This window comes from Manis javanica, chromosome 5, assembly GCF_040802235.1.
Source record: "Manis javanica isolate MJ-LG chromosome 5, MJ_LKY, whole genome shotgun sequence".
NCBI classification, from domain to species: Eukaryota; Metazoa; Chordata; class Mammalia; order Pholidota; family Manidae; genus Manis; species Manis javanica.
This window is the reverse complement of record NC_133160.1, coordinates 23,604,764-23,630,152: the sequence shown is the minus strand read 5'-3', so window position 1 is coordinate 23,630,152 and position 25,389 is coordinate 23,604,764. Positions and strand designations below refer to the sequence as shown.

The 25,389-nt window shown below is 47.9% G+C and overlaps 1 protein-coding gene and 1 long non-coding RNA gene across 2 annotated transcripts; one reads left to right on the top strand and one right to left on the bottom strand.

The window, feature by feature from the left end:
- Positions 1–1,113: 1,113 nt before the first annotated feature.
- Positions 1,114–23,537, bottom strand: SNTA1 (syntrophin alpha 1). Its single transcript, XM_017648825.3, has 8 exons — positions 23,161–23,537; positions 20,448–20,633; positions 8,192–8,399; positions 5,088–5,295; positions 4,822–4,952; positions 2,682–2,878; positions 1,797–1,984; positions 1,114–1,714 (listed from the first exon to the last, which is right to left on the bottom strand). Exons 1-8 carry the CDS (start codon positions 23,456–23,458, stop codon positions 1,622–1,624), a joined length of 1,509 nt encoding a protein of 502 aa, XP_017504314.3. The 5' UTR covers positions 23,459–23,537; the 3' UTR covers positions 1,114–1,621.
- LOC108390125 (uncharacterized) lies at positions 23,397–24,617 on the top strand. Its single transcript, XR_005059845.2, has 3 exons — positions 23,397–23,537; positions 23,868–24,089; positions 24,317–24,617. It is a non-coding gene; the product is annotated as an uncharacterized lncRNA (long non-coding RNA).
- The last annotated feature ends 772 nt before the right edge of the window (positions 24,618–25,389 follow it).

Genomic DNA, 25,389 nt, shown 5'->3' with positions numbered 1-25,389 from the left:
AATTTTTAATTACATATGTGGCTCACATTATATTTCTAATGGATAATGCAGGGCCAGGAAGTATCTAAGATGAAAAAGAACTCTGAAGTCAGAAAAACCTAGTTTGAATCCAAGCTCAGGCTTTTCATCGCGGTGTGACTTTAGAGAAGTCATTTTCCCCCTCTGAGCCCCACTCTCTGTACCCATTAAATGGAGATAATCGTGTCTACCACACTGATGTATGGCAAGGATCCACTGAGGAAATGTATGCACAACACTTGCCAGAGAGCCAGTGCTCTCCAAATGTAATCATTATGGTTGTCACTGATTTTCTAGCCAATGCAAGAAGTAAGGAGTTGTAAACATGGCAAATGCACATCCACGTAGCACATTACAGCTTCCAAAAGAATGTTCCACAAAGCATGCTCCAAGTGCTCTCCTTCCTGCAGGACAGAGGCCAGGGCTCATTACGATGATTTTAAATAGGTCCACAGATTCTTTGACATTCCTTTCTCCAAGAGAAGGAGCCTAATTCCCTTCTCCTTGAGTGTACTCTCACTCTAATGAAAAAAGCAGAAGGAACAGAATATGACATCCAAGACCACGTCATTAAAGGCACTGTGGATTCCTCTTGGCTCTCTTCTGTGCCACTCCCTCTGGAGGAAGCCAGCTGCCTTGTTACGAGCAACCTCAAGCAGTCCTATGGTTAGGCCCACGTGGTGAGGAAATGGGGCCTCCTGCCAACGGCCAGCTATATGTGTGAGCAGTATTGGAAATGGATCCTCTAGCCCCAGTCAAGCCTTCAGATGAGTGCAGCTCTACCTAACATCTTGACTGTGACCTCATGAAAGACCCTGAGACAAGAACAACCCAGCTCAGCCCCATTCAAATTTCTCACCCACAGAACCTGAAAAATAATAAACATGAATTTTTTTAAGCTGTTAAATTTTAGAGTGATTTGTTACAATTAGGTAACTAAAACACTCTCTTTTCAGCCCTGTGGTTAAAGGCCTGCTCTTCTCCAGAAAAAAAAGGGGCCCAGCCCTGGGTCTGATCCATTGTGAGACTACGGGGACGACTGCAGGATCCAAAAGCCAAGTCATGAACCACAGAGACTGGGCCAGGCCGCCAATGTACCCACAGGCTGTTTATTCATCCAAAAGACAAAGAGAAAAACCAGATGCCCCAAAGTGGTGGAGCTGAAGGGAGAAATGAACAGAAAGGCTCCTCCTCTTTCTCTTGCCATGGACCCCAGGAACTCCAGCTTCATATGGGGCCTCTGAGGGTGGTTTAGGGGCCTCTAGGAGGCCTGGAAGTTGTTGGCTAGGGTCAGAATCCTCACAGAGGCAGGTCCTAGGCTTGGAATGGCTTCTGTGTACATAAAATATCTCTCTGCAAAGGCACTGGTGGGGGGATATGGGACAGCAGGGAGGCTATCCCATCCTAGGCAGGATCCACTGTGTCCTAAGTCTGGGTTCTGGTCCCCAAGACTATCCCAGCCTCCCTCACAGGCTGGGTCTCTGCACCCTTTTTCCTTTCCTCTTCCTTCCCCCAGCCCAGCGGTGAGCAGGCAGTCAGTGGAGGGCCAGGTCAGGCCATGTGGTGGACACCGCCTCTTCAGAGCTAGTGCATCTGGTGACCCCTAAGCCAAAAGCCCCAGGCGGGTGACTTTGGCTGAGAGGAAGGAGTGGATGATGAAGACCATGGTTTTGGGGCACGAATGCAGGTCCAGCTGCTGCAGGGTGGATGGAGAGAAGGGTCAGGAGCCCCATCCAGCCTGGCCTCCAGAAGAGTGTAGCCCCACCCCCTCCACTCACAATCTCTCCTTCAGTGCCCCCGAAGTCCAGGAAAAGGAGACTGGCACCATCATCCGAGGACATCTGCAGCTTCTCAAAGGGCTGGCGGAGCAGTACAGCTCGGGCCACACCGGACTCAGCTGCCCACAGTGTGAAGCCCTTGTCAATGTGCACAGAGAGGCTGCAGGGACGGCCGTTCCATGTGCAGGCTGTGGGACAGGCAATGTGGACACAGGTACAGCCGGCACCTCTGAGACCACAAGCCCCACCTCCAACCCCACCGGCAACTCCAAAAGTGGAGCTTGAAGGCCTCCAGGGATGGGAGGCTCACTGTCTGTCATGCCATCTCTACATCTACCCTCATAGCCACCCCTACCTTAAAATACATAAAGATGGCCCCTCACAGAAACAACACCCACTTCTAGTGCCACTTCCAGCAACACCAAAAGTGGAAAGAGGGAGCTTAAACTCTGACATGGACAGGAGGTCCACTTCCTAAAGATATCAGCAGACTTACCAGTGGCTCTTGGAGACCTTGCAGACCTGTACAATTGCCCAGTTAAATATGAATTTCAGATAAACAATGGATAATTTGGACTTACTCATACTAAAGAAGTATTTGCTGTTTATCTGAAATTCAAATTTAAGTGGTATCCTATATTTTATCTGGCAACCCTACTCAGCATGCCACCTCACACATCCTCCACCAGTGGAATCACAAAGCTGGGGCAAGAAAACCCAGGGGAAAAGTCTCACCACCTACCAGGACACCTGCTCATCTGGAATACAGGGCCCAAACCCCACTTTCTATCCCCCTCCAGAAGCTCCCTAAAGAAGGAAGCTCGAGTGCTCCTGAGGATGAGCAGCTCATTACCAGAGAAGCACCACCAGGTCCACCCAGCCCACCTGTGGACACCTCCTGCACACCCTCAGCAGCTCGGTGACAGCCGTCCACCAGTTGGCGGGTCCAAGCAGCCAACTCCTGCGGTGACTCCACGCTGAACAGGTGAGTGTCCACACCGTGACGTGTGCCCGTGCGCAGGGCAAAAGAGAGCTCTGCATCGTAGGGCACTGAGCCCTTGGAGGGGCCAGAGTGCACTAGCCTGGGGATGGGGCAGAAGGCTACGCATGAGGACTCAGGCAATGGGGAAACAGTTCTAGACCAAGGGGGCAGTGACCTGGGAAGGGCCCCTGTGACTCCTTTACCACCTAATGAGGGGACAGGACTTACAGATGGGCATTCATTGACTCACAGCAGACCATCTCCTCCACCTCCCCCTTGCTCCCGCAGCTCCAGCCTTAGGTGTCTTCAAACACAACATGCACACTCCTGCTTCAGCATCTTTGCACATGCTGTACCCTCTGACAAGTACACTCTTCCCTGACTATCTGCATTGCTCACTCCCTCACTTCCTTCAGATCTTTGCTCAAATGTCATCTCTTTTGAGAAGCCTTCCCTAACCTCCCTATCTAAAATAGGAGCCTTCACCAACTGGCTTTACTTTTCATCATGGCATTATAAAAATTATTACACCAGAAATTATACCTGTTCATTATTTCAGTTGGTTTTTGATTATCTTTTTCACTAGATCATCTAGGGTACAAATTTTTATCTAAGTTGTTCACTACTGTATTCTCAGCAACTAAAACAATGGCTAGCATATAGGAAGTGCTTAATAAACATTTATGGCCTGAAATAATGACTCACTTGATTAGGTAGACAATCCATGACCTGCTTATCCCTGGTAGCTAGCAGGTCCTGACACATGGGCCAGAGCCCAGCTCATAAGCGAAGAGACACGGGGCTACCTTGGCTTGCTTGACTGCCACTTGCTGTGTAAGCTCACTGCCCACCTCTGGGCAGCAGACTCAGGCTTCTGGCCCTTAGCCCTCTCATTCCTCACTCTATACACTCATTGCCTCAGTTCCCCCTTGGAACTGAGGCTGACACCCAGTCTCCCATTCTCCAGCCCTGAGTTACAAACCCACAAGTCCTCAGATTCCTACCCAAACTCCCTATCTGTCCCCCACACGACTTGACACAGCGTCTTGCTCCAGCCTCCTCTCTTTGCACTCCCACTGCCCCGGCAGAAGCTCCAAACCTTGCATTCACCTATTCATCCCGGACACCTCCCTCACCCTCCCCAGCTGGCAAGCATTAAGCCTGGTTAAATTTACCACCCATGTGTTTTCCAATGCAAATGCAGCCTTTCTTCTCCATCTGCTGCCTCCACCCGCCTCCACCCTCTCTCTTGTGTGACTACAGCAGCCTCCCAGCTTCCACTCTGCTCCTCCAGTGCATTTTCCACATGGCAGCCTTAGGGATTATTTTTAAAAACAAGCTGAGTCACCTTACTTCCAAGCTAAAACCCTTCAACTCTGCCACAACTTAGGATACAACTTAGGATACTAGCACTTCTTAACCAGGCAATAGAGGGTCTCCAAGATCAAGCCCTGCCAACACTCTGTCTTATTTCTCTCCATTTCCTGCAAAGATTCTACATACTGGTTTTAGCACACTCCTAGTTCCATGAACATACCATGGCCCTCATGCCTCTGTACCTTTGACCATGTTGCTCTCTCCATATGAGAAGCTTTTCCACTCTTTCTTAAATACTAAAGTTCTACTTGTCCGTCAAGGCCCAGCTCAGAATCACCTCCTGCCTGAAGCTTTCCCCAACCAGGCCAGGAAGAATGAAGTTGTCCACACAACTCTGTACTGGAAGCTGTCCCTGGGCCAGTCTCCCCCACTAGACTGGGTGCTCCCTGAGGGCAGACCATTGGGATCAGCTCCCTGTCCCTCAAACCAGGCAACACAGGTTGGTCACAGTAGGTGCCAATGTATGAGTGACTGGTGGGACCTCATGTCCTGTTCCAAGCCCCCATTTTATAGATAAGGAAATCAGCAGACAGGGAAGAGACTTGCTTCAGGTCAACTAGGGAATAACTCAGGGCAGAATGGGGCTGGAGTTCTCCACTTCTAAGGTCCATCCAGAGCATCACCCCCCAAGCTCTGAGCGAGACACACACCCCTACCTGTCAGTACCTGGTGGCAATGAGCGGGGCAGTACGGGCTGGCTGGCTCAAGGCCTCACGGGTCTGGGGAAGACAGCAGTAGAGGAGCAGTTCCTTTTCAGTCAGCAGGGCCAGGGTGGGTACCATGCCCCCACTGGGCAGCTGCAGGGGGCAAAGCAGCAGTGAGGAGGAGCAGGGAGAGGAGAGGTCAGAGGGCCAAGGTGGGGTGTCATGGGAATGGGGTCAGCTCCAAGGGAGGGGAAAAGAGGGAAGGATAGATCCCAGCCCAACAGGCACCTGCTCAGTCAGCCAGCCAATTTGCTTGATGTCCGGGCTCCCAGCTGTGCTGGTGGCTGCCAGCAGTGCCTGCAGCTCGTCCTTGACCCAGGGCACCAGAGTGTTGATCTGGGCTTGGATGGCAGCTGCCCACAACCTTGCACTAGCCTCATCCTTGGCCCTCAGGAAGAGGGTATCTTGGCCATCTGCCGAACAGATCTCCAGATACCTGCAGGCACAAATTGGGAGAGAGGAGGACCTGTCCACCGGACTGCAGCTGCCCAGCCCTGAAACTGGCCCAAGAAACCCCATCTACCACAAAACCAGGAGAAACCACTAGAGAATGTCCATAAGAAAATCAGGAGTGGCACCCACTGCTGGGGCTCCAGCCACAGCTACTAGAGGCTCATGGGGTCTAGGGAAGAGATTATCTCACACACACACACACACACACAGGCATACACATACAAATAAGCCCATACTCAAACATGTGTGACAGGGGCCCAAATTATCACTACATGAGGATTCATTGTCTTGCTCATTTCTCCTGGTTTCTAAGCAGAAGGATTCTCTTACTGGGCTGGCTCCCAGCTTCTCTTTTCTGGTGCAGCACCGAAGTAATACACTAATTAGAAGGAAAAACACAAAAACTGAAGAGGCTTGACTAGCCCAAGTTAGTCTATGGAAGAAGAGCTCAGAGGAATGGAACAGGGAAAAGGAAGAAAGACAAAAAGCCATGTGGGCAAGTGTGGGGAAGGAGTTTCAGGGAGGTGACAGGGACAAGATTTTAAAATGTTTTATGGGGCACTAAAGATTCACTCTCCTTTGGCTTTTCTGTAACAAATGAAGTGGGTCAGAAATTGGAGAATGGCTCACACAACACCCATGCCAACCCCCTTTACCTCTGCCTTTTTCTACTGCAGAGCTAGAAAGCAAAACACTTGAACCCCCACCCTCCCCTGAGGCTAGGGCTGGCCGTGTGACCCAGCTCTGACCCAAGAGACACAGATAAAAGTCTGTAGGGAGGACGGCCCTTCCCAAAGGAAAGGTAAAGCTTTCCCAGATGTGGTAGTTAATCTCCAAAAATGGCCTCCACCACCAAATCAATCCCTCCCTGAACATACATTCCACTTCTCTCATCAAGAGATGAAAATTTATTTCTCCTTCCCTGGACCTTGTGACTTGGTTTGACAAACAAAATGTGGCAGAAGTGAGATTCCGGCTTTCCCAAGACACCACGAAAACCAGCTACCCTAAGAGAAAGATTAAGCTAGCCGCATAGAAAGGCCACATGGAAACAGGCATCCTTAGCCAGCCGCTAGTTGTTCCACCCATACCAGCTAAGGTAGCAGACTGGGAGAGGAAGCAGTCATTCTGGACTTACAGTCCAGCAGATACCACATCGAGCAGGAATGGCTGGCTAAGCCAGTCGAGATTATAGAATTGTGAGAAATAATAAACTCTTTTCTTCTAAGCTACTAAATTTTAGAATGGTTTGTTATGCAGCAAAACAGAATACCAGGGGAAAAGTTCCTTTGCCTTCTGCCTGCTTCCTGTTTGGAATGTGGACACATGCTTGGAGGTGCAGCCACCATCCCGCCACCAAGAAGAAGAAAATCCACAATAAAGATACAGATGATGAATTTGGATGCCTGATTCCTTGAGGGCATTCTTGATCAGCTACTGCTGCCCCAATAGCTGACCTTGGACTTCTGTATAAACATGTGGAAAAATAAACCCATCATTTATTTAAGTCATTGCTTATTGGGATTTCTGATACTTGCAACCTGATGTAATCCTAACACTAAGTAAAAGTTTGAAATATTTTTCATTATATTTTGGTTATCAGATTATGTTTCATTAACCAGGAGATGGCGCTTATATGGAACCCCCATTATATTCAATTTACACATCTAGTTACATATGTACATATGGTCAATCACATATACAAACAGGCATATATGCATGAATATTAACAAAAAAACACACAAACACATATGCACAAATCTACACCCCTACCCAGGCAAATGTTTACATATACACAAAAACACTTGTATTTACATGCCATCTACACATGCAAACTCATAGAAATACCTGGACATACATGCTCCGGGTAGTATCTGGGAACAGGCTGGAAATCATGATTAACCCAAGGCTCTCGGAGTCTCAGGGAGGATTAATACCACTTCACCCTCACCCAACACAAAGCCCCTTCAAGTGGGCACCTACAAGTGATCTGTCAATTACCAGTTCATGCCTCATGGGAGCAGGCTGGGCTACAACATCAAATAGGATCAGGAGACCTGGATGCTGAACATTAATCAGCCCTTCAGGCCACTGTTAAGCATTTGCCCGGCATTGAACCTTGGCTGTAACTAGGACCAACAGCACAAACCTTTTGCTCCCACACTCAATATGTATACTACCCCCAATCCTGCATATCCTATTTGATCAACATATGCTCCATTCAACCACCACCATCACCCAGGCACCTGCAACTTCTAAAGCAGAGAGGGCTGCCTGGAATGAGGCAAGTTTCATCCCTTCCTGGCTGTGTGATCTTGGGCAGGTTACTTCCTCTCTCTGTCCTCATCTATAAAATCGGGCTGAAGTAATAGGACCTTGCTCATAGGATTGCTGTGAGAGTTAAAGGAAATTGTGCAATGTTGGCTGGTATCAATCTTATCATCAGTGAACTGTTAAGGGCTGCTCAGATGTGTAGGATGGTAACCTTCTATGGCCCTGACACAAACGTTACCAGACGTCTCAGAATCTCAGCAGAGTCAGAAGAGACTTAAAGGGATCACTGAGTCCAACAACCTCATTTCACAATGAAGGAATCTAAAGGTCAGTGAGAAAAATGGACTAGTTTAAGGAGAACAAAGACTAGAATCCAGGGCTCCTCCGCAGACCAAGTGCCTCCTCAGATGTGAACTGCCCAGAAGACGAAGAGAAGAGAGAAGCAAAGCATATCATCATCTCCATAACTTGACTCTTGCATGGATTCAACAAACATTTCTGAGGCCCCACTCTGTTCAGATACTGTGCGCATCATTTGCAACACAGTGCCTCCACCACTTAACACCAGGGCATGTCTCTCTGAGTTGCCCCCACCCTAGGCTTACCTGGGCTCCGGATCAGTGGGGGTGCACCTCCTTGAGACATATGCCATCTTCAAGGACACATGTTTGGCATCGCTGAGGTCACGGAATGGGGGGCCAGATGACGAAGGCTGCCGCTGCTGAAGGGGTGAAGCAGGAGGCAAGTCCCAGCCAACTGAGGTCCCGCTGGTAGAGTTCTTGAAATATGGTGAGACCTCCTTCATGTACTTGACTGGTCAGGGGACAGGTCAGCAGTTACCACTGTGACATGGACTCCCATGTAGCACACATTACAAGTGTCACTAATTCATTAAGAGTTTAATTTATGCCCAGTATCATTATGCTCCTCTAGACTAAAGTCTGACAGGATGGTGTGGTAGAAAATACTGGATGCATGCCAACATCCATTCTCTCACTTTCCTCTGGTTTACAGACACATGGCCAACCCAGAAGAAAGACTACAATTCCCAGCCTCCTTTGCAGCTAGTATGGCCATGTGACTAAGTTCTAACCAAGTTAAGTAGAAGTGTTTGGACCTTCAGGATGGCTGCTTAAGGTAATGGACAACAGCTGCAGCAAGGCAGTGAAAAGAGCACAAGACAGGAGTCAGGAGATGTGACTGCTCTGCCACTGTCACATTGTTTTCCTCTATCTCTTCAGTCTTCTTATCTGCAAAGAGGAGGGGTTGAATGAGATAGTCCTATGGTACAGGCTGCTAATTGTCCTCCAAGACAGTGATAGCCTTCCAGATTAAACTTCATTTTCCAGGCTCCTGAACCCACGTGACCAAGCCTGACCAATAGGATGAGAGCAGAAAGGATGTGTGTAGCTATCAAGTTTTGCCCATTAACCCAGAGAGCACACACCCTTTCCTTCCTCTTCTTTACCCCTGACAGGGTTAAGCTGCCTGGAACACAGGTGGGCCACCATTTTGACCATGAAGACATGAGCCACATTCTAAATAAGGCTGACCAACAGAACAGAAATAAACAGATGCTGCCACTTTGGAGATGCCGTTTCAAACTTGGACTGTCACCTAAGGAAGGAAGGAGCTTCTGTTATATTTAAGCCACAGTATTTTATGGATCTCTTGTAGCAGCATAGCTTGTACCCTAACCAATATAGGTGCCCAGGAGCCCTCGTAGCTCTCACCAACTATCACTCAGTGAGTGATATCATTATTCTTTTATATTATACAATTTCTAAATAGCATTGCCCAACGAAGTTTTCTGTGATTATTAAATGTTATACACACACACACACATATATACATATATACACTGTCCAATACAGTAGCCACTAGCCAAATGAGGCTACTGGGCACTTGAAATGTGACTAGTACAAATGAGGAACTGAATTTTTTAATTTTATTTAATTTTAATTAATTTAAAAGTCTCTTGGAGCTAATGTGCCATATTGGACAATACAGTTCTAGAATAACAGCCCAGACATACTTTGATGCCCAAATGACCCATCAAGTCATGTTCTGATATGTGATCCTGCCCTCTTGGCTATGCCAGCTGGATCAAGGGTGAACACCTGACCTGCAAAGGTTATTCAAATTGAGACCAGGAGAGATCCTCGATGGGTGTCTTGAACAAATTTGAATGCTACAGGGGCAACCACTTTCTGCTGAGGGGACAAAAGAAGAGGAGGAAGCTGGTTGGTAGAGACAGAATGGTGGATGTTGCTCGGTGAAAGACAGAAGGAAAGCCCTAGCAGGCACCTGCATATGTCCCAGTTTCTGATACTCATCCCTTTACAAAGTCGGGCTGCCATCCCAAATGGAGTCATGGTATTTGCAGCCAAAAGACTCTTGATTGGCACCAAGATCCCGTGCCTTTCTAGAAAAGGAAGATCTCACTAACCGTGGCAGTTAGAACTGAAGAACAACATGATGACAAACAGAAGTTGGTCCTAGAGCAGTGACAGTCACTTTTTGACCACAGAGGATGATGAGGCCCTAAATTCAGTTGATCTGAAAAGAGTTTGGTGGGAGCAGAGACTCAGAGACTCCAAGTCAGTTTTCTTGAGCACTTGCTATGTGCCAGGTCCTGGACTAGCCTGAGGTAGGACTGGGATGGTAAACATATAACACTGTGCTACCATATATTTATCCCTTGCCCTTGTGCTTGGAAGACATCATGAATCATTCATAATGTTCTATGGCAGCCATTACCAATCAATTAAGCCTGACTGGTTAACTAAATACTTTTGTCATTCTTGCTATAACAAATAGATGAATTTGGCTGCAAATAATAGAATAATGATAATAGTGCCTTACATAATAAAGATATTTCTGATTTCCTACAACAAGAAGTCTAGAGGAAGGCAATTTCAGGATTCATTCAGCGGCTCAGTGACACTGGATTCAGGGTAGACCTCTCTGCCGTTCTCTTGGCCTTCCTCTAGGGGTCACAAGATGGGTGCTACAGCTTAAAGCAATCATTCCTTACATAACAAAACCCAAAGCAGGAAGGGAAGACAGGCAGATAAAGGGCTGTCTCCTCATACCTCCCTTTTATCAAAGAGGTAAAGATTTCCACGATGTCTTGTATTTCACTGGCCTGACTGGGCTGTACAGAAGGCCCTTAGTACATGGTTTGGAAACAGGCACTCTTGAATTTGATTGCAGCTCCAGCACTGTCCAGCTCTGTGATCACGGACAAGGTAATTCACCTCTCTGGGCCTCAGTCTGCTAGTCAGTAAAAGAGGTATAACAACATCTACTTCAGAGAGATGTCAGGATCAAACAGGATGATGTAAAACACGTGGCACAGGTTAGGATTCAAGAAATACGAGTTTCTTACCAATACACCATCCCTGCCTGCAGTTCTTAGAACTCTGTTGTGACTTTGTGTGTTGGGGTTCCTCTCCCATTAGTGATGGGAGCTCCTAGAGGACAGAAGCCCAGCTTGATTTGAACCCAAAGTCAGGGTTCTGTGAATGGAGAGATGAACACCAGGCAAGAGAGCTTCATTCAGCAGGAGGGAGAAGGTACCACAGCCTTAGGTCCTGGCTCAGCTCAGACATTACCTCCCCCAAGATGCCTTCCCACATGCCTACTCTGGATCCACCACACTCATTTTGCAGTCCCCTAGACCCCTTTTCCTTGTATGTCTGTGTCTCCGACCAGTCTGGGAGTACTAGGAGGGCAGGGGGGCCTTGCCTGATTCATCTCTGAGTCCCCAGAATCGAGCAGGGATTTCCTATGCTACATGCTTAGCAAATGAACATTTGTCAACTTTGAAACCAGACAAACTGCTGGAGTCCTCGCTCACCCAGGCCATCCTGGAACTGGGTCCTCCTTCTCTTTTCCCACAAGAACATGCTATAAATGGACAGCACAACGGCTGGTGCCCAAAACAGGGCTTGGATTTCACAAACCAATTGGCCTGTCCCAGAGTGGGGGTAGGGTTCTGGGGGCCCCAGAGTATGGCCATAAATAGCCTAGCTCTGAGGCTTCCTCTCTGCTCTGATTTCTGCATGAGTCACCTGACCAGGCAGGGTGGGGCTGCCCAAAGGCAGTGGCCTGGAGAGCTGAGGGCACCATGGCCCCTGTGGCCAGCATTCTTGAGACTCCAAGGAGAGACCAGCTGGTGTCCACCCTCTCCCCAGCCAAACCCCTGGCCTAAGAGCCTGGTAACGCAGTGACACATGGGCCCTTCCTTCTCAGGGAAGCTAAGACAGACAAAAACAGAGGACACCCTGCCCCTTCAGAGTTCCCAGTTCCCAGGGACTTCCAGCTCTGCCAAGGAGAGAAGCCAGGACCTAGCTCTTGCTCCAGGGAACCAGGGAACAGATTTCACTAAAATACTAAGAACAGAGACAGGGCAGGACCATTCACCTGGCACAGTACAACGGGAAGAAACATATGTGGTGTGGAGAGGCAATACATCTGCTTAAGCATAGTACAGTACACCCAGTACTCATCCCAGTGTCCAATCAGCATTTGTGACTGAATATCCTGGCTTTGAGTCTTGGCTGAAGTGTGTCCTCTAAGCTTAAATATTCCTTGTCTGTTCAGTGGGTGGTCACTTACTTGCCCCTGCCTGAAATTATATGACCTACCCATTTGTTTACCAGGCTATGGCTTCTCTCTTCCAACTAAAATGTCAGTTCTGTGAGGGCAGTGACCTGTTTTTTTATTCACTAGGGTATCTCCAGCATTTAGAATAGTACCTGACATATGCCAGGTAATCGGTAAGTAAGAAATTTGTTAAATGAATGAATAGTGACTGGCCTGGAGAGAGGACACTGAATGTGGGCTCTAGAGTGAGCCAATCTTGGGTTTAACTTCTTTGCTCTGTGACCCTGGACAAGTGGCTTGATTTCTCTATTTCCTCACTTTTATAATGGAAGTAAAATATATCTGCCTCCCAGAGTATTGAGATTCATATCAATTAACAAGTCGTAAATTGTTAAGCACTTTGCCCTGCCTGGCTATCAAATAAGTCTTCAATGAACCATCAGATGGTTATTATTTCTGCTGCTGTTCTTATTGTGACAATATAAGGGGATGAGCACAGGACGCAGTGACAGACAGATTTAAGTCCAGGCCCTGTCACTTGCTATCTGGCCTTGGTGAGTCTCAAGATCTATCTGGGCCTCAGCTTCCCTGCCTACATAATGGGAAGTGATATACCAACTTTGTAAGACATTGTGAGGATTCAAGCTGCCCACTCGTCCACCCAGAATGGTGTAGAGAGGACATGGAATTCCAGTGGGCTCCAGAAGGATGACCTTTAAGGTCCTGCTGGTCCAGCAAGGTTGGAATATAAATAGTTCTCAGGTCCTGGCAGGACCTGAAGCAGGGCTGACCAACAGAGCCTGAGTTACCACACTCTGGGCATAAAATCTCACCTTACCACACACCCTTGTGCAGTATAAGTGGCACCATCTCTCAGTATCCTAAAGGCATGTGAGTGCTTTAACCTAACAATAACACTTGCAGGAACCCCTTCAAATGTATTCTCACAAGCACACAGAGGAGTCACAGCACCACAGTCTTTGGTGCAAGAGGCTGGGTACAACTTGAATGTCCATGAGTAAAGGCTACTAAATATAAAATATGAGTTCACTAACTGGCAGACCACTCAGTCTTATTCATGGCTATATCCCTGGGTCCTACAAGTCCTGGCACAGAGCAGGTTTTCAGTATTTGTTAAATGAATATATGAATCCCCATAATGGGATATTATGCAATCATTAAAAAGAATGAGACAAATGCTGGGCATAGAAGCCACAGGGCATAAATCTGCAAAGTAAAAAGCTAACCTTTTCAAACAATATTGCTTCTCTCTCACTTACCAACTTTACATTTCCCTGTATGGCCCTGCAAGATGACTGATTAGCCAGAGACGGGTAAGATTCCTCAAGGGAGGAACAACCTAGGACAGGCACAGTCGCAGGGGGGCCATCAGGAGAGAAATTGGGGACCAACAGAGGGGAGGCTTAGAACCTCACCAGAGAAATCTTCTGCATCCGTGGATGTTTTGTTGCCCTTGTCTAGCTTGGATTAATACTTAGTCTATAGGCACACACCTGATCATCTACATTTGCCCTCTTACAGCACTAACTTATGTTTTCTACCTTTATCTTGCATCTACCTACCACTTCAGCATTTTATTAAAAAATAACAAAGTAACACTAATAATAATAAGGGGGAAATGTGGGATTCACATATAAATCATGTATAAAAATCAAACGAATAATCATATCTGACCTGATTGTTTATAGTTCATAATGCGTGATCAAAACCGAAAGTTTCTGTGATATCACTGCCCTTGCACTGTTCACCATGTAAGCACTTATTCACTATGTAAGACCTTGTTCACCATGTAAGAACTTGTTTGTTATGCTTCAGAAGATTGGAGACTGTTGAGATATAGGCTTGGGGTTGATTAATGACTGTGCATTGACTCCCCTATACAGAATTTTATTGTTGTTAACAACCATTTGATCAATAAATATGAGAGATGCCCTCTCAAAAAAAAAAAGAATGAGACAAAGCTACATGAAGTGAATTGGAAATAGGTCCTCAATTGTTAAGTTATAAAAACATAACAGAAAACTTTCTTGAGGTGTGTGAAAACATCAGCAGTAGTTACTCTGTGAGAAGACAATCGCTTTTGCTCTCCTGGGTTTTTGTTGTTGTTTTTTAAGCATATATTAGTTTTTACACTTTTTCAAAATTCAATTTGGTTTTCAAAAACATACTATATACCACCACATTCCAAACCATCTAAGCCAGGATTCACAGATAAAGCCCTCGTTAGCTCCAGAAGCAAAGAGTTTCAGGATCTTAGTAATGAGAAAAAGAAGCACTTGAGTGCCTACTACACCAAGCACCATGCTCAACTTTAACAAACACATCTTTACCTAATCACAACAGTCCAGTGAGACGGGTCAGTGTGTCCATCCTTAACAGCTGAATAAATTGAATGAACTGAGTCTCACAGGGTGACATGACTCACAGTGCAGTACAAATACTTAAGAACATGGGGTTTTGTATTTTTTTGTTTTGGAGGGTTTCTTTGTGTGTTTTTTTTAATAGGAGAAAAAAAAACAAAGTTTAATTACATACATACAGGGAAGTCATAGACATAGGTTCCAAAGACAGAGAGAATGAGGTAAATATGTCATCCTGAACCAAGGAGAAGGGGGTAGAGGCCGCAGACTTCAAAGGAAAAGGGAAGCAACTCACAGCAGTATGAAAAGAGTAAATGTTTGATCATCAAATATTCCCTGGGCCACACAGGAACAATGAGGGGTGCAAAGAGGAATTTTGACCAGACGTAGCCACATCCTTCTGGGTCTACCACACCTTGTTTACATTATAATATAGCTATCTAAAGTGATAACTCTCTTCTGGGGTATGCCCTCTATCTAAATTCTTTTTCTGCAGTTGGGGGATGGGAGGTCAAAGTTTCTTTCAGAGTCTTTTGGTCCTTGATTAAGAACATGGGCTTTTGCTTCTGACAGATCTGGGCTCACATTCTATCACTGCCACTAAGTGACCTTGGGCAAGTAACTCCACCCTTCTGGGTTTCAGTGTTCTCATCTACACAGTGGGTGATTAATGTACCTAATTCACAGGGGTAGTTCTGAGGATTCAGTGAGATAGTATATGGAGGGCACTTAGCACAGTGCCTAGCACACTGTAGATAATTCATAAACAGCAGATACCACCAGTACTATTATTATCATTATCATTATTATTTCCTCCACCACCATCAGCAGCCAGTCTCACACATCTTAGCAATGCCAAAACCTGCCTCCAGAGCCCCAGAGCCATTTTAATCAAGATCTGGGGAACAGGCCAGGGCTGGATTAAGCCAAATTTTGTCTATGGGGAGTCACATGGCTCAAAGCCGTGTGTGTGTGTATCCCCAAATAAATGATTCCTTGAGAACAGTAATTAGAACAGGTCTTTGCAGCCATGGGAGGACTGAATGGGGGGCTCCATCCATGACTGTTCCAGGACAGGAGACCCTTAGGAGCCACAGATGAACAGCAGCACACAGCTAAGTCAAGTACGTGGCCTCAGATTAGCTGCATCCATTAATACCATCCCACTTTTGATAGTGGTGATATATTGAGCCAAATTTCAGGCAGATCACCTGGCAGTGCCCATCTCCCAAGGGAGGGGCCAGAAGACGCCTGACCTTGCAGTTCTGAGGATTCATAATGGAAACCCTAAGAATTCAGTCAGGCCTAATCTTAAATATTTAGGAAAGTCAATTGCAATTTACAAGGTTAAAGGTAAAGTAGAAAGGGTCAGAGATGTACCCTAGTGATCATTTCCCACTCACCAAGATCTAATGTGTGCTGGGCTCGGTGCCAGGCCTGGGGCTCTGAAACAAACTACACGATTCCTGCCCTCAAAGACCTTTGAATTTACTGGAGTAAACAATTATGTTGCTGCTTAATTGATGATGAAAAAGGTTGACACTTATTGAATGCTTACAGTGTGAAAGACATTGTGCACCACTTCAAATGCATTGTCTCATGGCAAATAAAATAAATGAATACCTACTATGAGCACTGGCTTCAGCATGTTATATGCTTTATTTTTTAATCTTGAAATGAATTATGCAAGGTAGGTATTACCCATGGCTGAGGCAATAGTGGCCTCTGCAACTAGATAGACCTCAGTTTGAATTCTAAGTCAGTCAATTTATTAGTTGTACGACTTTATTCTCAACAAATCTTGGTGAACTTGTCTGTCAAATGGGGGCTATAGTAATTCCTCGTAACCCTATGCTGCCTTCTATCATGCTCATCTATGGATATGCTACTCTATACGTGATCTTTTAAAAGCCTAATCTTTATGTGGGATGTACCTTGCCTACTTTGTACAAAGTACTAAAATTGACTTAATTTTACTGTCCTTTAGTATTATTTTTTAATGTATCACAGCCACACTGGGGATAAAGCTAGAGGAAGCATTTGGCTGTCCATTCCTTTTCCCCCAGGCCTAGTCTCCAAGGGCCCAGGCTGGCCCTGGCTCCAGTTCTGTGCACACAATGGGCCTCTCTAAGCAGCACACAGAGGCATGTTGGTTGCCAGCTTGTGTCCAGATTCTCATCACAAACACACCCCTGTGGCTGAAAACAGACTCAAAGCTTTTGTGCAAACCCCTGACCTAGCAGAAGAAAAGGTTCAGAAGGCAGCTGGGGATGGGGAGGCCCAGCTGAGCCCCTGACTTAGGCCAGGAAAATGGGGCTGTGGCTGGCACCCACAGTTTGTCTGTGATATCTGTCCTTCTAGGATATTCTCAGGAGGCTCTATATCCATTGAGCCCCAGGCCTCAGAAAAGATGCCCAGCTGCCCTGCCAAGCTCACATCCAAAGGACAGGCCACCTTTCTATGGCCCCTTGGAGGTGGCCCCAGGAGTGGAATGGGGGCAGGTAAATTCTGAACAATGAGGCCAGTGATTAGGTCAAGGAGGAACTAGATCTGAAGAGGCTTCCCAGGAGCCCTGGCTCGACACTAAGGCAGCTTCCAGGCCCTTACCTTCTCCATAAACCCCCTCAGATCTCAAGGACTAGCCACATCCCAGCATCCCAGCTCCTTTACAATCTCAGGCTTCTCAAGTCACCCCTGCAATTTGAAAATTCTTGAACCTACTGCTTGCCCCCACCCATTTGCTGTGTTCAATGGAAGAATTACATCCTTCTACAAGCCTGGGCCAAGAAACCACTCCTAAGAGACTTCAACTAAGAAAAATCGGGAAACAACTGACAAGAAAGCCACAACCTCCAGACTCTTCCTCTTATTCCAAGCCTGCTAAGCCCAAACCACCACCATCTCCCTCCTATTCATGCCCTAGCCTCCTCTTTACCATCCTCCGTCTACTTCTGCCTCCCTCCAAACCCAGCTGATGCTGCTAAAGCCCAGAGCTAAGCATGCACCTGCTGAACACTCCTGCTGAACCCCTTTTAATGGCTCTCCATTTCTCTCTGGAGGAGGTCCAAATTCCTTTACCCTGACATTCAAGGCCCTACAGGATCTGTCAGTCTGGATAGCCTCCTCTTCCTCCACTCCCTTCCTCACACCCTAAACTCAGAGAAAGCTGCATTCATTTCCAGGCAATTCTCCAGGCAAGTGATTTCATCCCTCTATGGGTTAGCTCACACAGCTACTCACCAGAAATGCCCTTCCTCCACCTCACACCCACATATGCTGATCACTCATAAACTGCCAGTACCCGCTCCTCCAGGAATTCTTTCCTGACCACCCTGAGAGAAGTGACCACTGACTCCACGGATCCTGAAGAGACACTATCTTAGCACCTATGACCCCCTGGTGATCTGGTAGGTTGAGGCAGCTGTCTCCCCACTAGACTCAGAGTCCCCTTGAACCACTGCGTAGAGCAGTATTAAGGGAGGGAGAGAGGAGGAAACAGAAGGCAGCTCTCATCCAGATGGGAGAAACGATACAAGTGCATTATCAACAACTTTATGCCAATAAATTTGACAACTTAGATAAACTGGACAGATTCCTTGAAAGAAACCAACATAAACTACCAGAATACATTCGAGAAAAAAGCAGGTCATCTAAATTACCCTTAAAGACACTAAAAGTGCAGTTAAAACCTTTCTATAAAACCTAGTTTCTCTGGTGAATGGTACCAAACATTTAAATAGGAAATAATACCAATTCCATATAAATGCGATGGGACAGGAGAGGAGTTCCTAACATCTACTGAGTGCCCACTGTGGACCACATCCTATTCTAGGCAACAGACAGGCCAGGCTCTACCCAGAGTCCTGAGACAAGGCTTGCCAAAGGAAAATCATACCCTATGAAGCCTCAGAGAACATAAGCACTGGAGACCCTCAGTTCTGGGATGGTGCACAGGTTACCTCTCTTTCCCACTGTATCAGTGGTAATCAGTTCTAGCTCCTTTCTGCTGAACCCAGACAAGACTTCCCAAGACTTCCCAATCCTTCCAAATACGGGACTCCCAGTTACCACCAAGGAAACTGACACTCAAAATGAAAGCTATTGGTCATCTCTGGCCTAGTCTACTCCCAACCAATATGGAAACCAAGGCCTAGAGAAGGCAAGGGTCTTAGGGCCAGAGACTTGTCACAGAGCAGACGGGCTTTTAGAACCTGACTTTTAAATAGTCTGTATCAGAGACAGCATTTAGATTTTGTCTCCCCCACAGGCTGGTGAGCTCCTTCAGGGGAAGCCCTGGGTCTGGTGTAGCTTCTGACCCAGTGTTCAGCACACCAGGTACATGGTAGGTATCTGTACATGTTTCTTGGTTTAGAGAGGAAAAAATGGAGTACATGAGTTAGATGGATGGCTCAGGTATTAGCTCCTAAAGCCAGGAGATGTTTCAAGCTTCTAACACTCAGAGATACTCCTTTCTCAGAATGACCCATACTGAGAACCAAAATGGAGACATTCTCAGCCTAAAGGTGAAGGGAAAAGGGGAGTATCAGTGTGGATTAGAAATGTGCATACAGCAGAAATGTTACCACCTATAGATTAAGCTTGCAAACAGCAAAAAAGAAAAGAGCTGTTCTCATCAACCAAAAAATGACAATTAGATTAGTTTCCACTGTTTCAAACTGCATGACTGGTTATAAATACCAAAGTAATAAGGCATGGGGGGGGCAGTCTCTTATATCCATGTCATTTATGTGGTGATCTTGTTATTTAACCTTACTGTTAAAATATGACTGATATACTTAAGCTTTTAGGGACTAATACTGCAGAGCTGGCTTTTGTAAAGTATATTTTAGAAATGCACCAGTGGCATTTAAATAGATATAAAATGTAAAAATAAAACTGAGAGAGAACTGAGATTGGGGACCCTAAGAAAGCCCAAGATCTCCCAGGGACCCAGAGCCTGTTTGCTTCTGTGGCCTCTGGGAAACTCCTTTGGGGACATAAAGGCAGCCTAGCAGGATCCGGGGCTGGGGCTCAGCTCAGCAGCTTTGCTGGCCATGGCATTCTCAGTCAGCCCCCGCCACCTCCCTGTGCCTGTTCTGGGCCATAAGCCAGACACATTCCTCAGGCCCCCATGGCTTCCGGAACTTGGAGTTTGAGGAAAGGGCTGAGCAAAGCAGAAACCTCCTACGACAGATGACAAAAGGCAGATAGGGCACAACCAGAGCAGGAGGCCTGTTACAACCAATGGGTAAACAGAGGCCCAGAGAAGGCAAAGATGTCATCTAACACCACACAGTCAGGGGATAGTGGAGGGAAATCAAGGCTCCCCCTCAAAACTTTTCTCTGATCCTTGCTGGAAGCTTTATGCTGCATACATAAAGGCCCAGTCCACTTTCAACAGTGGATGGGTCTTAGGATTTTAGGGTCCTTGCATGCCAGAAGAAACTGGAGTTGAGAGCTCTCCAGGTTCCTCAGGAAAGAATCTTAAAGAATCTTAGCTCGCCTTTTCCCAATCCCTGCTCTTCTCCTTCCCTCATCACTCACTGGGTGGCAGAGCCTTTGAGGTACCTTTTGCCTGTTCACACAACCAAACAAAGCAGAAGTTAATCCCTATTTTACAGATGAAGAAACAAAGGCTAAGAGAAATGAAGTGACTTGTCCAAGGCCACAGAGCTAGTGAGTGGGAAAGGGGAAGCAAAAACCAGGTCTGTCTGGCTCTGCACCTGCTCCGACCTCACCACCCAATGGCATCTCAAGACAGGTCCCAAGTTCTGTTTGTTTTTAACCCTGCCCACCTCCCAGCCCCCACTGCATGAAGCCTGGGGGAGGCAGGGAGGAACTGCACACCCTTGGGGTCACGAGTGCTCACCTTCCAGCACCACCTCTTGGCCTGTCTTCTTCAGGATCTGGACTGCCTCATCATGGGTGGCCGAGGAAAGGTCTTCTCCATTCACAGACAGGATGGCATCCCCCACAAAGAGGGCCTCTGTCTGGTCAGCTGCCAGGCCCTTGAAGATCTTGGAAATAAGAATAGGCATCTTGTTCTCCCGGCCCCCTGCACAGGCACAGAAAGAGAAAGAAACTGAGGCAGATACTCCAATGCTGGGGCACAATTATTTCTGAAGGCCTCCCATGGTACCTTGCTATCGCTATGGCCCCAAAGGACCTCTCTGGCAACAAGAAAGTTTACGATCTAGGACCCAGACTGGAAATCAAGGCCAATAACATCTAGAGATTTCAGCAGTCTATCTGAATTGAATTTCAGATGCAAAAAAAAAAAAAGGTAATACCTTTTACAGAATTGCTTTATTGCTAAACTCTTGAATGTCCTTTTACAGTAAGAAATAGTAATAATGGATCACATTAGTTCCATGTACCAAGTGCCAAGCACTGTGCTAAATACTTTCACTGTTGTCTCACTCATCTTTAAAACACCCCCAATCACACAGGCATGCTCAATTTCCTATCAGGAAAACTCAAGTATGGAGAAAAGACCCTTGCCCAAGGTCATCCAGCTAGTTAGTGGCAAAGTCAGTATTTGAACCGAGGTCTCCTGGCTCCAGAACCAACACTTTCAACGCTATGGTAGACTACACGTCAGTCCTTCAGATATCACACTTGTCCAAGGCCACAGAGCTAGTAAGTGGGAGAGGGGAAGCATATTTAAGAGTATTTAAGATGAGGAACTAGCAGCGAGAGAAGGAGATCATTTTTCCAAGGTCACACAACAAAGTGGTGACAGAGGCAGGACTGGGACACCTCTCCTGACTCTCACACAGGCCTAAAAGTTTGCCCACTGCACTGCACAGAGCTTGAGGCCTAGGAAAGGAAACGGTTTCTATTTATATCTGCTGTCCTCCACCTGAAATTGGGGACTTCAGGTCAGTTTGAAGCTATGGTCATTCCAGGCTCCTCAGGCTGAACTAGACCCTAGGGGGAGGTTACCATGGCAACAGGAGCCCAGTCTCTATCCATGAAGAAGTGAATGGACCTAGTGCTTCCCCTGATACCTCCTAAAAGTATCTTTACCCACCACCTGAAAGTATGGAGCTGGGGAGTAACTTCACGTGACTGTGAAAAGTCCCTGCCCCTCTCCAAGTCTCAGTTTGTCCATCTGTAAATGGGAACTCTATACGAACTAAGTTATTTCCTGTTTTGACACGCTACATGTACAATTTTTGGACTGATCTGTTGCCTTATTCCATTCTGGAGTTTAGGGGCAAAACTAGTGCCTAACTCCCTGGCTTCTCCATTTCCCCTTTTAGACTCCTGTGGTTGGCTGCCTGGGTATTTGCCCTTCCACAGGAAATCACCAACTCCCTGGCATGTTTTCTTGTGGCCTAATAATGGAGGTTCAAATCCCAGCTCTGCCACTCACTGACTGTGTGAGCCTGGGAAAACTGTTTTACATTTCTGAGTCTCAGTTTCTTCACCTGCAAAATTATGCTCCCTACTTTTTACCACTTGTTGCCAGGATGAAATGAACTGTGAAACCTAAAGTACTGGCACAGCATTCGGCACACAGTGGTAGCTGGATCATCACCATCCCCACCCCCTCACCCAGAGGGTCTGGAGACACCAGTGAACAGAAACGCAGCACCAGGGAGAGAAAACAATGCATATTCAGGGTGATACAAGGACTGACACCCTTTCCCAAGGCAGCTGACACTCTGCTGGGGACTGGGAACCTGAAAGGCAGATGGGTAGGAATGGTGAACCCATCAGTTTTTCCTCTCATCTAACAGCAGTAATTAACCAGGCACCTACTAATGTGGGGCAGGGTGAGTACTTTAGATTCTTGGTATGGAAACATCACAACTGTATCATTAGCCTCACTACACAGTTGAGTAAACTGAGGCCCAGAGATGGGAAGTGACTTGACTTAGTTCACACACTGATCCTGGACTCAAACACAGTCTGGCTGCCCCCTAAAGAAAGCTGTCAGTATTGAGGGCTGAGAGTTCTCAGAGAGGAGCAGCAACTCTATGTTCATCCTCTCAAATCTGTGCAAGGTGGAGATGGTCAGATGAGGAAACAGGTCCAGCAGTCAGGGCTCACCGCCAGTATACATAGCCTCAGATTTCTAGGTCCTTTCTGGATCACTGTGAGGCTAGACTGGGCCTCCATTCAGGTCTCTGATCCACCCCTGTGCTCCGGACTCTAGATTTACTCCTCCCTCAACCTTGGTTGTGTCTCAGGGACCTCCCCTTCTCTGCCGGAGTGGCTCTCAGGCCTCAACCCCCTTTCTTCCACCCTTTGCTCTCCTGGGGACCTCTTGTCCTCGATGTCCATGCAACCCGAGAGGGAACCCCTCAGAGATCTCTATGCCTCCGCACAGAACTCCCCACCCACCTGCCCTTGGTGTGCCCCCAACCCTTTCCTCCTGTACCTTCAGACTGAGACCTCGATGGCCGAAACACCCCCGACCATGGTGCTCCGCGTGTCCTTGGTTCCCTCAGTCCCCTAAGCCCCCAACAGAAGTCCTCCAAGTCCACGTCCTTGGTCCGCTGCCAGCCTCCGCTGCGCCCTCGGCGGCCCCACAAGACACCACCACCCCGTGCCCTCGGTGCCCCCGCGCCCACCTTTGATGCTGATGCCCAGCCCGCCAGCGTCGGCCTTGCGCACGGTCACGCGGCGCCGCTGGAGCAGCAGCGCCTCCGGCAGCTGCGGGGGCACCGCTCCCGGCTCCGCGGCGCCGTTGAGCTGCGCGGGCTCCGGCTCCCGGGGGGCGCCGGGCTCGTCGTCGGCGGGGCTCACTGTCAGAGCGTCCTCCGCCAGACTAAGCAGCACCCGCTGCCACCGCTCGCCGCCGGGCCCCGAGCCCGCCCCGGCGCGCAGTTCCAGCAGCCCGGTGCGTGGGGCGCGCCTGCCTGACGCCATCTTCGCCGAGCCCCCGGGCTGCCGCGCTCGCCGGCCTCGCAGTGGCTGGCCGGCTCCGACCGAGCACCCCGGGCAGCGGGTAGGCGGGGGCCGGGTTGGGCCAGTCGCCCCCCCACCTCGGCCCTGGGGGTGGAGTCTTGGGGCGGGGCTTGTGGGTGTGGCTAACGGGGAGGGGCGGGACCACAGGCCGCTTGAGGGAGGCCGGGGTGGGGCCGGGGTGGGGCCGGGGTGGGGCCGGGGTGGGGCCCTGGGGTCCCCGGCCCCCCGGCCCCCAGGCCCCGGAGCCAGGATGGAATGTAGGATTTGGGGGTGGTGTCGTAAAAGGGTCGGGCTGGGCCCAGAGTTAAGGCAGGAGCCGGAGAGGTGCGGGCGAGGGACGGGCCCTAAAGCAGACGTGGCTTCGTGTCAGAGGCGAGACCCCGGGACCCTGCAGGAGAGACGGTGCTCTGGGCGTGGCCGTCGAGGGCCTGGACCATAGCTCACGAACTTAAGAAGAAGAGAAAAAGACAACCATAGCTGCTGGCGCGAGGCTTTGGGCGTCGAGGTGGAGCCTCGTCTGACGGAGCGCTGAACTGCAGAGACGGGGCTTGAGTTTGAAGAGACAGCTACCGAGCCGCAAGGGTCTCGGCAGGTGGGGTTGCGAGTGGGAGAGGTTTAGCTGGAGCTCCTTTCATACTGTGGGGCTGGAAACTTTTATCTGTAGGCGTGGCGTCGTGTGGGGCGTGGCTTCTAAGGCTGGCAGGCTAGCCTAATGGGATGATCGCCTCGCTGGCCCTGTTTAGGACTTGGGAACCGGCTAGACACAGTACCCGCTTCGAAACTGGAAGTTAAGAAATTAACCCTCTGTTCTGTTCACAGCTGAATACAGAAAAGCATGAAATTCCACAAAGACCTGGCAGAAGAACTAGAATTCCTGATGTGAAGGGGGAGGGATGGAACTTGGTACTCTGGGTCTGAGCTTCTGAAGACCAGATTTATGATCCCTGCTCACTGCTCACTCTGTTAGCTTCTCAATTTCCTCACCTGTGAAATGGGAGTCATAATAATCCCTACCCCCCAGGGTTTGTGCCAGGATTAAATCAATATGAAAATGCATTGTTTAGCAGCAGCAGGCTCACGGACTCCAAGAAGGAACTACAGGATTCAAAGGGAAGGGGTTGGGGAGGGTGGGGGGAAAGGGAGGGAGAAGGGGATTAAGGGGCATTTGATTAGCACACATAATATAGGTAGGTCACAGGGAAGGCAATACTGCACGGAGAAGACAAGTAGTGACTATAGCATCTTAACTATGCTCATGGACAGTGACTGCAATGGGGTGTGGGGGGGACTTGATAATATGGGTGAATGTAGTAACCACAGTGTTGCTCATGTGAAACCTTCATAGATTGTATGTCAATGATATCTTAATAAAAAAATAAAAGAAAAAGAAAACGCATTGTTTTGCTCCCCAGCATCTCCACCAGAAAAAAAAAAAAGCACTGTAAACTGTGAGTCTCTGTAATCAATATAATCACTTTTATTTATTGAATTACTATTGACCAGGCCTAGCTCTGAGCATTTTCATGTGTTATTTAAACTTTACAGTAGCCTCGTGGAGTCGCTACAGTTAAAAACAGTCTCATTATACAGAAGGGAAAACTTGGAATTAGAAGGTCTAATTGGACCAAGTCACACATTTTTTAGTAGGGCAGAGCTGGGATTCAAACCTAGGCCTGTTTGATACCAGAGCCTGGCACTGAACCACTCAGCTAGACAGCTGCCAAGTGCAGAAGTAAGCATGATCATCAGAAAAATCTCACCACATCACACAGCTCAACCAGCCCTCCTATCTGTCCCTGGTCGCCATCTTCCACTCTTAGCTGAGATGTGTTAGGCAACAAATAGGGCCACCAACAATACAGACTCTCTGCACCTTCAGGTAGAACCCTCCA